Here is a 15,354-nt window from a genome sequence, read left to right as displayed (position 1 = left end):
TTGTCTTGACAGAAGCAGATCTCTCGAACGAGTATGCTGGAAAACCAGCAGCCAATAGGCATTCGATCAGTGCTCTCAGCTATTGGCTGCGAGCGCTGAATGGTGTGTTCTGGCAGAGAGGAAGGGAGGCGGCGGTCCCCCTGTAAGAACACAATAGCACAGTGGCGAGATCGCTGTAACATTGCAGTTAGTACAGCATCCTCTTCAGTTTTGTGGTTTTGTGTTTTTGTGTCGAAACCCCCCCCCCCCCCCCCAAGTCCACCGGGTTGAAAAGAAAAAAAAAAACAAAAAACAACAACTTGGTGTGTGTACCAGGCTTTAGACACTTGGCGTTTGATGGGGAGGGAACATGTCCATAGAGACCATGCCTATTGAAATTCTTATCAATGGAAATCGAATTGCTGGGAGAGGGGGCAAAGCTGCTACCTTGCTTGGCACCCTATTGTTCATTAATCTGCCCCTGGTGGCACAAAACTGGATCAGAAACAGACTGTCTCTTTCAGTCTGCTGCTGTCTGCCTCCTCCCTCCAGTATTACACAGCAGAATCTTCAGTGTTGGTCACAGGACAAGAGATCTTAGATTCAGTTTGTTAAAGAATACATTTTCAAGCCTGCCTTTTACAGCAGAGGTGGAGAAGTGTTTATATGAACTGACTTTCAGTTTTGAATATAAATCAGCTTTAAAGAAAGCGCAATCATAACAGAAACAAAGGGGGAGATTTGCTAAAACAGGTCCACTTAGAAGCTGATCGAATCTGGTGTAGCTGCATGGTAGCCTAACTTCAGCTTGTTCAATTAAGCTTTGGCAATAAAACCTGGAACCTGATTGGTTTATATGCAGAGCGGCACCAGATTTTGCACATACAGTTTTAGTAAATAACCTCAAAGGCTTGTCACTGCTGATATCTTCTAAAAATTCCATATGTCTTACTATAATTCTAACAGTAATGCGCTAGAACTCCAAGTCAAACCAAAAACAAGTATGCAGAGAAGAAGTTCTGACTTTGACCACGCTATAGCTGAATGATGGCTACAGCACGGCCGTCCAGTTCTGGGAGGGCTTCATATGATGTCCTCCCAGAACCACACGCACCTGGTGCTCTCTGTGTCCTTTGGACACAGCTTATCACATGACACGCTAAAAGGCCAATCACAGCGGTCTTTTACCACGTGATTAGCTGTGTCCAATTACAGCTGATCACGATGTAAACACAGTTGCCGGTTATCGGATGCACTTTCCTCATGTTGTCAGAGCATGAGGAAAGTACTGCCGATAACAGGAAAGTGTGAAAGGAGACATCTACACTGATAATCAGTGCAGCCCCAAAAGTGCCCTTCAGCTTCGCCAATCTGTGCCCATCATTGCAGCATATCAATGCCCACCAGTGCTGCCCATCAGTGCCGCCTCATCAACGTACATCAGTGGAGAAAAATTACCTGTTTGCAAAATTTTATAATATAAATTAAGAGAAAAAAAAATGTTTTTAAAATTTTCAGTATTTTCTGTTTCTTTAGCAAAAAAATAAAACATCAAAAGAACACTCTTTGTGTGAAAACAAATGCAACTGTCAAAGTGCGAAAACTAAAACTTGGCCTGGGTAAAAGTGCCTGGTAGGCAAGTGGTTAAGGGGTAATGTCTTGATCTTGCCAGTTAGAACCAGAGGAATGCCAAGTAGCCCAGTCTCATGAGAATAGTCTCAGCATCTTTTTACATCTTGCTGGAATGACAGTGACATCACCCTCACCTAGCCACTGCAGACAGAACCGGAATGCAGGGGTAAAGTCTTAAGTATAGAACTTTCCCCCCCATGTTTTTTTTTTTTTTTCCACTTTTCACAGAGTTTTGGATTGGGGGACATTAGTCCGCTTTAATATCTAAACCCACAAGATGCTTCAAGTATTTTAGTTTAAGGGGCAGCTCCATTAATTTATTTTTTATTTCAGGTACTTATATAGCGCTGTCAATTTACACAGCGCTTTACATATATATTGTACATTCACACAAGTCCCTAACCCTCATGGAGCTTACAATCTAATGTCCCTAACTCACATTAATACATACCCATACTAGGGCCAATTTAGACAGGAGACAATTAACCAACCAGCATGTCTTTGGAGTGTGGGAGGAAACCGGAGAACCTGAAGGAAACCCACACAGGCACAGGGAGAACATGCAAACTCCAGGCAGGTGGTGCTGTGGTTGAGATTTGAACCAGCAACCCTAGTACTGCCAGGCGGAAGTGCTAACCATTAATCCACTGTGCTGCCCCATTAATCATTTCAGATTCTAACAGAGCAACACTCTTCACAAGCAGCATGTATAGGCTACAAAGAAGATGTGCGCATAATGCGGGGTTTCCAAGGCTAAAAGAAAAAGTTCTCATGTGACAGTGCTGTTCACTATATTTAAGAATTAAAACAAGCTTGTTGGCATTAGCTTGGCTTGCCTAAGGCACAAATAGCTACGCATGACTGTGTAAGGCACAATCATTTATTCAGACAGAAGATGCCTCGAAGACACAGCAATCCACCCAGAAATAAGCAGCATTAAATTGGCATTGTCCTGTATGATCTTATCTTGATTCCTGGCTTCAATGCACAAAGTCATTTTTTTTGTGTGTTTCAGGAGTTCTTAAGCATCTATAAAACTCATTAAGTCCTTCCCTGTATATTCTACTAGTCATTGTCCCCGCACTCACCAATGTAACTAAGAAGGACTGGCAGAAATATTAGGCCATGAGCAGCTCCAAGAAGCACCATAGATAAGTACATCCTGAAGTAGAAAATCTTGAATATCCGAGATTTGGACAAGCCCAAGACGCCAATACCCACAAATTTCGTCAGTGTGATTCCACTGAAGACCTAGGACAAATCAGATGTATATTAAATGTTGGTTGGATCCAACCTCCATGTTATGTTACAGTAACAAAAACAGCATTTTTAAGTGTATGTGGGCTTTACAAAGCTATCAAACCTACTGGCCCTATGCTGCCATTTTCACTAGTTCAAAGTGAATTTATAGGTTACATGCATTAAAATCCTCATCCACAGACTGTTTTCCTTCATATACACTTTTAAAACGAAGACATTAAGCACTAATGAAAGCATTACTTGAAGTACAGGCACAATTTAATTTTAGCCATGTAACCCAAGGGCAGATATCAATGTAATAAATGTAATTGCAGCATTAACCCCTTCGTGCCTAAAGGTAAAACAAATATTAATGCCTAAGCACAATTCTGCAATTTTGAGATACCGTATATACTCGAGTATAAGCCGACCCGAATTTAAGCCGAGGTACCTAATTTTACCACAAAAAACTGGGAAAAACTATTGACTCGAGTATAAGCCGAGGGTGGGAACACCAGTGGGAAGAATCGTGCCTCATCATTGGTGTCAGTGGGAGGAATAGTGCCCCATCATTGGTGTCAGTGGGAGGAATAGTGCCCCATCATTGGTGTCAGTGGGAGGAATAGTGCCCCATCATTGGTGTCAGTGGGAGGAATAGTGCCCCATCATTGGTGTCAGTGGGAGGAATAGTGCCCCATCATTGGTATCAGTGGGAGGAATAGTGCCCCATCATTGGTGTGGGAGGAATAGTGCCCCATCATTGGTGTCAGTGGGAGGAATAGTGCCCCATCATTGGTATCAGTGGCAGGAATAGTGCCCCATCATTAGTATCAGTGGGGGGAATAGCACCCCATTATTGGTGTCAGTGGAATAGTGCCCCATCTTTGGTGTCAGTGGGAGGAATAGTGTCCCAACATTGGTGTCAGTGGGAGGAATAGTGTCCCATCATTGGTGTCAGTGGGGGGTGGAGGAATAGTGCCCCATCGTTGGTGTCAGTGGGGGGGAGGAATAGTGCTCCATGATTGGTGTCAGTGGGGGGTGGAATAGTGCCCCATCATTGGTGTCAGTGGGGGGGGGGGGGAATAGTGCCCCATCATTGGTGTCAGTGGGGGGGGGGGGAATAGTGCCCCATCATTGGTGTCAGTGGGGGGGGGGAATAGTGCCCAATCGTTGGTGTCAGTGGGGGGGGGGGAATAGTGCCCAATCGTTGGTGTCAGTGGGGGGGAGGAAAAGTGCCCCATCGTTGGTGTCAGTGGGAGGAATAATGCCCCATCATTGGTATCAGTGACACCAATGATGGGGCACTATTCCTCCCACTGACACTTGCTGACCCCTGTTCCATTATGGTGCTGCTGCAGCCAGCATATGTGGTTGCAGCAGCACCTAAGCACGGCACACTTACCTGCATCTCCTTCACTCGATTTTCGCGGGGCCGCTCAGCTCCGCCTCCTCGCCGGTGATTGGCCGCCTGTGTGCCTTTCCTGAGCTACAGTTCTGGCGGCCAATCACCGGTGAGAAGGCGGAGCCGAGCAGCCGTGCGAACATCCAGTGGACGAACCGAATGAAGGAGCAGCTGCGCTTCCTGGACCGGATCGTCGTGGGACCGGAGCCAGGTAAGAGACAGCAGCCCCCTGCAGACGTTGACTCGAGTATAAGCCGAGGGGGCCGTTTTTCAGCACAAAAAATGTGCTGAAAAACTCGGCTTATACTCGAGTATATACGGTATGTTCTTAAAAACTGTACATATCACCACAACTACTTTGTGTAGCTAGGTGGATTATACCTTGTTTTTTCAAGATAAATTGGGCTTTCATTTGGTGGTAAATAGTAATGAATATCGCCTGATTTTTTTCTTATTATTGAAGGAAAACTGTCCCAAAATAGTAAAAGAAGCATTTTTAAAAAAAATTTAGTTGTATATTTCCTGCTATTATCATAACCTACCACCAAAAAACAACCCAAAATAAATGTTCCTGTTCCAGACTATTGCAACGATACCATATGTGTGTAGGTTAGCACCCGTAGTACAACCCAGAAACAATCGTGTGCATTTTGCTTTTTTTTTTTTTTAATTTTTATATATATCATACCCTAAACACACTGACATGGATACCAATTTAATTTGATCTAGATACAGACCTAGATCAAAAACTTGATCTACGTTGTTTTTTTTTTTTCTATCTCAAAGGAGAGAGAAATACAATGCATCTCTCCTCCATTCAGAGAAAAAAAAAACATGGGGGCGGGCTTCACAGTGACCGATCACTGTGATAGCCAATCAGAGGCTACAGAGGCTATCCCAGCGATCATTTGACCTGGAGTTGGGAGTTTTGGGTCCCAATCATTAGTACGGGACCCGGGGCTCTCAGTGAGCACAAAGCCAGATACACAAATATGTGGCCTTATGAAAAAAAAACCCCAGTCTAGTGGGCAGTATATTTGCGTATGCTCAGCAGGATGGGTTAAGCAGTACTGCTTAGTAAAACTTCTGTCATGGAACTGCTATGCATCAATGTGAGCAGCATGTATTAGGGAAGGTTAAAGTGTTACTAAACCCAGGAGCCTGCATTCACTATATCTGGTCTCCACAGTACACACAACATGGAAATGTAATTATTTTAGTAAATATAAATACTCCTAAATAACTTCTCATCAGCAGTATATAGCAGTCTTGTGACATCTCTCATTGTCCAGCAGAGCACTGGTTAAAGCTTGTAGGAGGGGTTTTTAGTCTCCCCTGATATTTCTATGACACTGCATAACCCCTGACCTCTGCGTGGTCAGTGCTGATTGGCCCTGTGCTGATCACATGCACCCTCCCAAGAAGAAGAAAAAAAAATCAAAAACAAAAACTCTCAATCAGCACACACCATATTGAGAAGGTGCAGCTTGCCCCCAAGGCTCTGTTCTATCAGCAGATGGATTGGGGAAAGTAGAAGGGAAGGTTTAGAGAAGACAGGATCAAACATTCCTTTTACACAAAGCAGAGGATTAACCCCTCAGGTTCCACAGTGAGTATAACAAGCATGCTTCACTGCATATACAGACTGATTTTACTGTTGTGGGTTTAGTAACACTTTAATGTATGCAGTAAGGCATTTTTAGGTTTTGATAGTTTAGTGTGACCTCTAGGACACGTAGGATCCCTTGATATCGCTTTTCATGGTCAGGGAACCTCTGCTAATTACTTTATCTACAGCTCATGGTTCATCAGCATGATGGTCAGTGGAAAGAATGGTCCTCATATACAGTCAGGTCCATAAATATTGGGACATCGACACAATTCTAACATTTTTGGCTCTATACACCACCACAATGGATTTGAAATAAAATGAACAAGATGTGCTTTAACTGCAGACTGTCAGCTTTAATTTGAGGGTATTTACATCCAAATCAGGTGAACGGTGTAGGAATTACAACAGTTTGCATATGTGCCTCCCACTTATTAAGGGACCAAAAGTAATGGGACAGAATAATAATCATAAATCAAACTTTCACTTTTTAATACTTGGTTGCAAATCCTTTGCAGTCAATTACAGCCTGAAGTCTGGAACGCATAGACATCACCAGATGCTGGGTTTCATCCCTGGTGATGCTCTGCCAGGCCTCTACTGCAACTGTCTTCAGTTCCTGCTTGTCCTTGGGGCATTTTCCCTTCAGTTTTGTCTTCAGCAAGTGAAATGCATGCTCAATCGGATTCAGGTCAGGTGATTGACTTGGCCATTGCATAACATTCCACTTCTTTCCCTTAAAGAACTCTTTGGTTGCTTTTGCAGTACGCTTTGGGTCATTGTCCATCTGCACTGTGAAGCGGTGTCCAATGATTTGTGAAGCATTTGGCTGAATATGAGCAGATAATATTGCCCAAAACACTTCAGAATTCATCCTGCTGCTTTTGTCAGCAGTCACATCATCAATAAATACAAGAGAACCAGTTCCATTGGCAGCCATACATGCCCACGCCATGACACTACCACCACCAAGCTTCACTGATGAGGTGGTATGCTTAGGATCATGAGCAGTTCCTTTCCTTCTCCATACTCTTCTCTTCCCATCACTCTGGTACAAGTTGATCTTGGTCTCATCTGTCCATTAGATGTTGTTCCAGAACTGTGAAGGCTTTTTTAGATATCGTTTGGCAAACTCTAATCTGGCCTTCCTGTTTTTGAGGCTCACCAATGGTTTCCATCTTGTGGTGAACCCTCTGTATTCACTCTGGTGAAGTCTTCTCTTGATTGTTGACTTTGACACACATACAGCTACCTCCTGGAGGGTGTTCTTGATCTGGCCAACTGTTGTGAAGGGTGTTTTCTTCACCAGGGAAAGAATTCTTCAGTCTTCCACCACAGTTGTTTTTCCGTGGTCTTCCAGGTCTTTTGGTGCTTCTGAGCTCACCGGTGCGTTCCTTCTTTTTAAGAATGTTCCAAACAGTTGTTTTGGCCACGCCTAATGTTTTTGCTATCTCTCTGATGGGTTTGTTTTGTTTTTTCAGCCTAATGATGGCTTGCTTCACTGATGGTGACAGCTCTTTGGATCTTATCTCGAGAGTTGACAGCAACAGATTCCAAATGCAAATAGCACACTTGAAATGAACTCTGGACCTTTTATCTGCTTGTTGTAATTGGGATAATGAAGGAATAACACACACCTGGCCATGGAACAGCTGAGAAGCCAATTGTCCCATTACTTTTGGTCCCTTAAAAAGTGGGAGGCACATATGCAAACTGTTGTAATTCCTACATTGTTCACCTGATATGGATGTAAATACCCTCAAATTAAAGCTGACAGTCTGCGGTTAAAGCACATCTTGTTCGTTTCATTTCAAATCCATTGTGGTGGTGTATAGAGCCAAAAATGTTAGAATTGTGTCGATGTCCCAATATTTATGGACCTGACTGTATATAGCTAAAACGATCATTGGCATCAGTGATTACTTATCTAAGAGGCAGAAATTTATTGATCAAGGACCCCCAACAACCTCTGGAGGAACCCTAGGTGACAAAGGCTGGTCTAGCACTGCCTAGAAACACAAATAATGGCGGTTGCTTCATTAGCACACTTACCGAACTACCCATGTGTGCCAAGGCGTCCTGCGCACGCTGAGCTCGGCTTCCCTTTGTGCTGACTGAGAAGGCTCTGGTCACATGACTGCAGAACTCCACAGAAATACCACAACACTGCAAGGTTTAAAATGTCACCAGAATGTTATGGTACATTGAAATGGTGAGAAAACAGAACAGAAGGATAAAACACAAAACGCATAACACGTAGAAATGATAGATTTAGTTCCGTGCAGTATACTTGTGCTCAGTGCAGTATGCAAGGCAAAGACAGCTATCGTGCTAATCTCCATGCATGAATAACTTGGTTAAAGTGCATTTACAGTGGGGACAATAATTATTTGATCTCCTGCAGATTTTGTAGGTTTGCCCATTTACAAAGAAATGAAGGGTCTATCATTTTATCATAGGTGTATTTTAAATGATGGAGACAGAATATCAACCAAAAATCCAGAAAAAACACATGATACAAATGTTATAAATTGAGTTGCAGTTCAGTGAGTAAAATAAGTATTTGATCCCCCCACCAACCAACAATAATTCTGGCTCCCACAGACTGGCTATGTGCTCATGTGGTACACAGATTAGTCCTGTCAATTTAAGAAGGTGCTCCTAATGACAACTCGTTATGTGTATAATAGACACCTGTCCACAGGTTCTTCCATTCAAACCTCACCACCATGGGCAAGACCAAAGAGCTGTCAAAAGACATTAGGGACAAGATTGTAGACCTGCACAAGGCTGGAATAGGCTACAAGACAATCAGCAGGAAGCTTGGTGAGAAGGAGACAACTGTTGGGAGTGATTATTCGCAAATGGAAGAAATACAAAAAAAACATCAATCGCCCTCGGTCTGGAGATCCATGCAAAACTTCGCCTCATGGGGTAAAGGATGATCATGAGAAAAGTGAGGGATCAGCCCAGAACTACTGGGAGGAGCTTGTGAATGATCTCAAGGCAGTTGGGTCCACAGTCACCAAACAAACCATTGGTAACACAATATGCCGCCATGGATTGAAATCCTGCAGTGCCCGCAAGGTCCCCCTCCTCAAGAAGGCACACGTACAGTCCCATCTGAAGTTTGCCAATGAACATCTAAATTATTCAGAGAAGGATTGGGAGAAAGTGCTGTGGTCAGATGAGACCAAAATTTAGCTCTTTGGCATTAACTCGACTCGCCGTGTTTGGAGTAAGAAACATGTTGACTATGACCCTAAGAACACCATCCCTACAGTCAAGCACAGATGGGGGAAACATTAGGCTTTGGGGCCATTTCTCTGCTAAAAAGGTACAGGCCACCTTTGTTGCACTAAAGGGCCAATGGACGGGGCCATGTATTGTAAAATCTTGGAGGAGAACCTTCTTCTCTCAGCCAGAATACAGACGATGGGTCGTGGATGGGTCTTCCAGTATGACAATGACCCAAAACATTCTGCCAAGGCAACAAAGGAGCGGCTCAAGAAGAAAATTTATGGAGGGAGCTGAAACTTCAAGTTGCCAAGCGACAGCCAAGAAACCTTAAGGATTTAGAGAAGATCTGTAAAGAAGAGTGGACCAAAATCCCTTCTGAGATGTGTGCAAACCTGGTAACCAATTGCAAGAAACGTCTTACCTCTGTGCTGCCCAACAAGGGTTTCTCCACCAAGTGCGAAGTCATGTTTTGCTTGGGGATCAAATACTTATTTTACTCGCTGACTGCAATTCAATTATAACATTTGTATCATGTGTTTTTTCTGGATTTTTGGTTGATATTCTGTTTCTATCATTTAAACTACACCTATGATAAAAATGATAGACCCTTCATTTCTTTGTAAGGATATTGTGTGGAAGTGTGAAAACTGTCAGGCTTTCATTTCTGTTACCCTGTAAGAGATTCATCCTCTATTTGTCCCGGTGAACATCGTCACCAGGACTAAAAATGAGAAAAGATCCAAAGTGCTATATTTGTTACCAGAACAGGAGGTGAGGGGAAATCTTCCAGCTGTGGCACATTTTTAGGTTACAGCTGTATAAGGCCTGTTTCACACAGGCTTCAGTTTGTATAAGAGCAGTGTGAACAGCAAGCTTTTTTGAAAAGCTTTCAGCAAGCTTCAAACAGCTTTCTCTAAGTCTTTACTCTTTGGCTGGGAGGCAGGGCAGGGTTTAGGGTCATGTGACCACCGTGATTGGCTGTCAAGACAGTCACCTGGTTGGAAAGTTTCCGACCGTAATTAGCACTTGAGACCTTTCCGTGGCGCGCCGATAAACATGCCGGAAGTGCGCACGCTCTCAGCACAACTTTTGTTTACATTGGGTACACAAATAGGTGGCCCCTTGGCGCCAAGGCTCAGCCCCCCCAAAGAGGCCGCATATTTGCGTACACTCAGGGCCATGCAGTTAAAGCACCCTTTAAGCTCCTGTTCGGAAGCGTTATATACTGCTTAAAATCCCTGTAAACAAGCTACTGCTAGCAGGCTTTCAATTAGCTTCAAGTAGTGCTGGCGCTCGCTAGCTTCATCAAAACTTGCTGAAACTCTACGAATGTCAAAACTTGTTGTCCACACTGCTCTTATACAAGCTGAAGCCTGTGTGAAACAGGCCTAAAGCTGGCCATACACTGATTGAACATCATCGGGTTTAGCAGGAATCAGAATTTTGATCAGTGCTTGGCCATCCCCACCAAAGACATATTGGAAGATTTCCTTGATCAACAGCTGCAGCCAGTCAACTGCTGATCCAATGTATTCGGTCAGCAGAGGGTGCCATTGTCAGAATATAATGTCCTGGCGTAGGGGATTCCTCTGTCTACCTCATTTTTGTGGGGATTTTTTCTAAAAAAAAACAAACAAACAAACAAAAAGAAAACACCAGAACATGTATGGCCAGCTTTTTTCACTCACTTTGGAGAGATTTCCTCCTACATCCTCCCTGACTGTAGGACAGAAGTGAAAGGAATCTGCCCAATAGGATATAGAGAAAAGAAAAGATCCTGACAGTATTGTTCACCCTTCCTTATTCCATCTAACACATAGCAATGTTTTGGCTAGTGATACTTGGTAATTGGTTTAGGATTACATAACAAATAGAATTCTACACTCAAGAACTTACCATGACTAAATTCACCAGAGATACAGCATTCAGACTGATGTTCCAGAGCCACATGACTCCAAACATATTGACAAGGATCATGGAGATGGTGAGGCACATCAGAATAGCAGACCAGATCTCGAAGCCCAGCAGAATGACAGTCACAAAGAATATGGCAGCCAGTGACAGGCAAAGATTGAACACTGTATCATCCACAACAGTTAAATACTGTTCATAGAACACATAGAAAACACTGCAAAAAAAAAAGAAAAAGATAAAGCCTTCAATTAATTTTTTCAAGGACACAAAAAATGTCTGCTGAATAATTTGCTTTATTCCTCATTCTAGTATAATACACATTGTACTTGCCTCTATCCTTGCTCCAATGAATACTAACAACCCTTAAAGGCAAAGCTTTTTTTTCAATTTGGATAGAATAAAGGAGGGTTATAACCCCTGTCATGTAGAAAGAAAAATGCGTTGCGGGTGTATGGGACTTTCAGGGCACTCAATCAAAATACAAACATATAAATACAAAACCTAATATTATTGTTCCCCACATTAAATAATATAACAAAATTGTTCTATTTTCATAGATGTAAAACATACTGTAGAGAACTCAATGATCAACATTTCAATTTTAGCAAAATGTCCATATATACTAAAGATGCCCAATGCATTTCAAGTGTTCTCTTCAGGGGTAACATTAAACAAAGTCCATGAGAGATCTGTATTTGTTAGCCTAAGCCCGGGTTCACATATATGCGGTGCGGTACATCGCATGTTATTCTCACAGGAACCACACTGCATTCCTGTGCAAATCACATGCGATTTCTGTGTGGTGCGATTGGAGCCATACATTTTGTATGGCACTAATCGCACCACTCCCGCACCAAAAAGGTGCAGGACCCTTTTTTTTGGGCTGCACTAGAATCAGATCACATGGGTATTCACATCTATGCGATCCAATTCTGCATGTCGCACCGCATTTTACGGACCGATTTCAGGGTGTTATCTTAACATACACACCCGCAGTGGTTCGCATGAATGGGGTGAGATTCTGATGCAGTGCAGATATCGCACAGAAAACGCTGTGAATTCCGGACCACATCAGTGTGAACCCAGGCTCAAGCAATTTAAAGTTAACCCAGCAGTGATCAGACCCAAAGGAAAGACTTCCCTGCTGTGGACGCAACATGTCGGACTAGAGCATGGTGACACAATTACGTACGGACGGCATCCATCTTTGGACTCCCTATGCAAGCACCCTGACTGTGGGTTATACAGTTCATGCCTGGTGGGTCTATGACCCGATTTTAATGTGTGAGTAGGTCTTTGGCATTTGTATATGGTATAATAAACTTTACTCTATTACACTATGGTGGCTTTTTCTCTGATTCCCTGTTTATGAGCCATTGGGAGAGTGGAGGAGTTTTGTAAAGATGCCTTACCATTGTAATGGTTGATTAACCGTGGGCTGTGTGGAAGCTGATCCTGTGTCCATCCAGAGAGTGAGATTCATCCCACCTGGAACTATACTCGTGATTTGTTATGCATTATGACTCAGGGTCAAAGATTTATTTATTCATTTATTTATTTCAGGTACTTATATAGCGCCATCAATTTACGCAGTGCTTTACATATATATATTGTACATCCACATCAGTCCCTAACCCTCAAGGGGTGTACAATCTAAGGTCCAGGGGCAGACTGACCATTCGAGAACTCGGGCACTGCCCGAGGGCCCGGGGTCAGTAGGGGGCCCCATGAAATGCCCCTGGTACCTTTTATAGGCTTTTTTTGAGTGTGGGCAAGGACACAGGGCCCCTACTGCGTGGGGGCCCCATGAGTTGTCAGTCTGCCCCGCTAAGGTCCCTAACTCACATTCATGCATACACATACCAGGGCCAATTTAGACAGGATCCAATTAACCTAACAGCATGTCTTTGGAGTGTGGGAGGAAACCGGAGTACCCGGAGGAAACCCACGCAGACACAGGGAGAACATGCAAACTCAAGGCAGGTGGTGCTGTGGTTGGGATTCGAACCAACGACCCTAGTGCTGCCAGGCAGAATGCTAACCATTTAGCCACTGTGCTGCCCAGATTGGAGGTAAGTGTACACACTAGACGGTGAGAGATGGTTTGATGCACTTGAGAACATATTAATTTTCATGGTCGAAGATTGATTCATCAGTTATACGTTTGGGACTTTGTGCTATATGATTTATGAATATTGTTCATTTATGATCACATGTATTTATATTTGGTTAATATTTGTTTCCCTTAAATCACCTCACTTATATTTAGTCACATTCTTGATGGCATGTATTTGGGATACATATTAGGTGCACCACTGTACACCTATACAGTGAGGAACAGAAGTATTTGAACACCCTGCGATTTTGCAAGTTCTCCCACTTAGAAATCAGGGAGGGGTCTGAAATTCACATTGTAGGTGCATTCCCACTCAGAGACAGAATTTAAAAAAAATTCAGGAAATCACATTGTATGATTTTTAAAGAATGTATTTGTCTTGCACTGCTGAACATAAGTATTTGAACACCTAAGAAACAGCAAGAATTCTGGCTCTCAAAGACCTGTTACTGTGCCTTTAAAAAGCGCTACACCACCATATCTACTATTTGTATGGTGCCTCTGCTGACCCTGGGGTCTCTGCGTGTACTTGTACCCTTTCCCTGTGAGTCTGATCAATACAGGACTGCACAGGCTGAGTTAGTTTTAGATTGCTTTAAGCTGACAAATACATAATGCTTATCGACTTTGTTGAATTTTGCCACTGAAGAAGTGAACACTTGAAACGTATTGGGCATCTATAGCAGGGGTTAAAATTTCGATTCCAGACCTACTAGCTGGTCACAAAACTTACTCTCCACCAGTTGCCCCACCCAACCTTGCCCAGGTCCACCCCCCAACCCCGGCCCAAACCCCACCCCCAGCCTGCCCCCAACCATACCCCCTTAAAGCTTATGAAATTTATATTTTTGGACTCTTTATTCTAAAGAAAAATGTAAACTGTACACAGTAATGTATATCCCAGCTCCCCTGTACTCCATTATAGTGATATGACATGTATACAGTATATATATCCCAGCTCCCCTGTACTCCATTATAGTGATATGACATGTATACAGTATATATATCCCAGCTCCCCTGTACTCCATTATAGTGATATGACATGTATACAGTAATGTATATCCCAGCTCCCCTGTACTCCATTATAGTGATATGACATGTATACAGTAATGTATATCCCAGCTCCCCTGTACTCCATTATAGTGATATGACATGTACATAGTAATGTATATCCCAGCTCCCCTGTACTCCATTATAATATGACATGACATGTATACAGTAATGTATATCCCAGCTCCCCTGTACTCCATTATAGTGATATGACATGTATACAGTAATGTATATCCCAGCTCCCCTGTACTCCATTATAGTGATATGACATGTATACAGTAATGTATATCCCAGCTCCCCTGTACTCCATTATAGTGATATGACATGTATACAGTAATGTATATCCCAGCTCCCCTGTACTCCATTATAGTGATATGACATGTATACAGTAATGTATATCCCAGCTCCCCTGTACTCCATTATAGTGATATGACATGTATACAGTATATATATCCCAGCTCCCCTGTACTCCATTATAGTGATATGACATGTATACAGTATGTATATCCCAGCTCCCCTGTACTCCATTATAGTGATATGACATGTATACAGTAATGTATATCCCAGCTCCCCTGTACTCCATTATAGTGATATGACATGTATACAGTATATATATCCCAGCTCCCCTGTACTCCATTATAGTGATATGACATGTATACAGTATGTATATCCCAGCTCCCCTGTACTCCATTATAGTGATATGACATGTATACAGTATGTATATCCCAGCTCCCCTGTACTCCATTATAGTGATATGACATGTATACAGTAATGTATATCCCAGCTCCCCTGTACTCCATTATAGTGATATGACATGTATACAGTATGTATATCCCAGCTCCCCTGTACTCCATTATAGTGATATGACATGTATACAGTATATATATCCCAGCTCCCTTGTACTCCATTATAGTGATATGACATGTATACAGTAATGTATATCCCAGCTCCCCTGTACTCCATTATAGTGATATGACATGTAGACAGTAATGTATATCCCAGCTCCCCTGTACTCCATTATAGTGATATGACATGTACATAGTAATGTATATCCCAGCTCCCCTGTACTCCATTATAGTGATATGACATGTACATAGTAATGTATATCCCAGCTCCCCTGTACTCCATTATAATGATATGACATGTATACAGTAATGTATATCCCAGCTCCCC

At 42.8% G+C, this 15,354-nt stretch overlaps 1 protein-coding gene across 1 annotated transcript in view; it reads right to left on the bottom strand.

Annotated features, from left to right (window-relative positions):
- Nucleotides 1-15,354, bottom strand: part of NPC1 (NPC intracellular cholesterol transporter 1) — a 115,983-nt gene that overhangs the window by 5,601 nt on the left and 95,028 nt on the right. The window contains exons 22-24 of the mRNA XM_089675736.1: nt 10,998-11,229; nt 7,914-8,027; nt 2,700-2,862 (exon numbers count right to left, since the gene is read on the bottom strand). Coding sequence (XP_089531862.1) covers nt 2,700-2,862; nt 7,914-8,027; nt 10,998-11,229 — 509 coding nt within the window. The remainder of the gene's footprint in view (nt 1-2,699; nt 2,863-7,913; nt 8,028-10,997; nt 11,230-15,354) is intronic.

The sequence above is a fragment of the Staurois parvus genome, unplaced genomic scaffold (assembly GCF_062004578.1).
Source record: "Staurois parvus isolate SC_StPar_1 unplaced genomic scaffold, SC_StPar_1.0 ptg000157l, whole genome shotgun sequence".
NCBI lineage: Eukaryota > Metazoa > Chordata > Amphibia > Anura > Ranidae > Staurois > Staurois parvus.
Note: the sequence above shows the minus strand (reverse complement) of the source record. Positions and strands in the feature narration are given on the sequence as shown.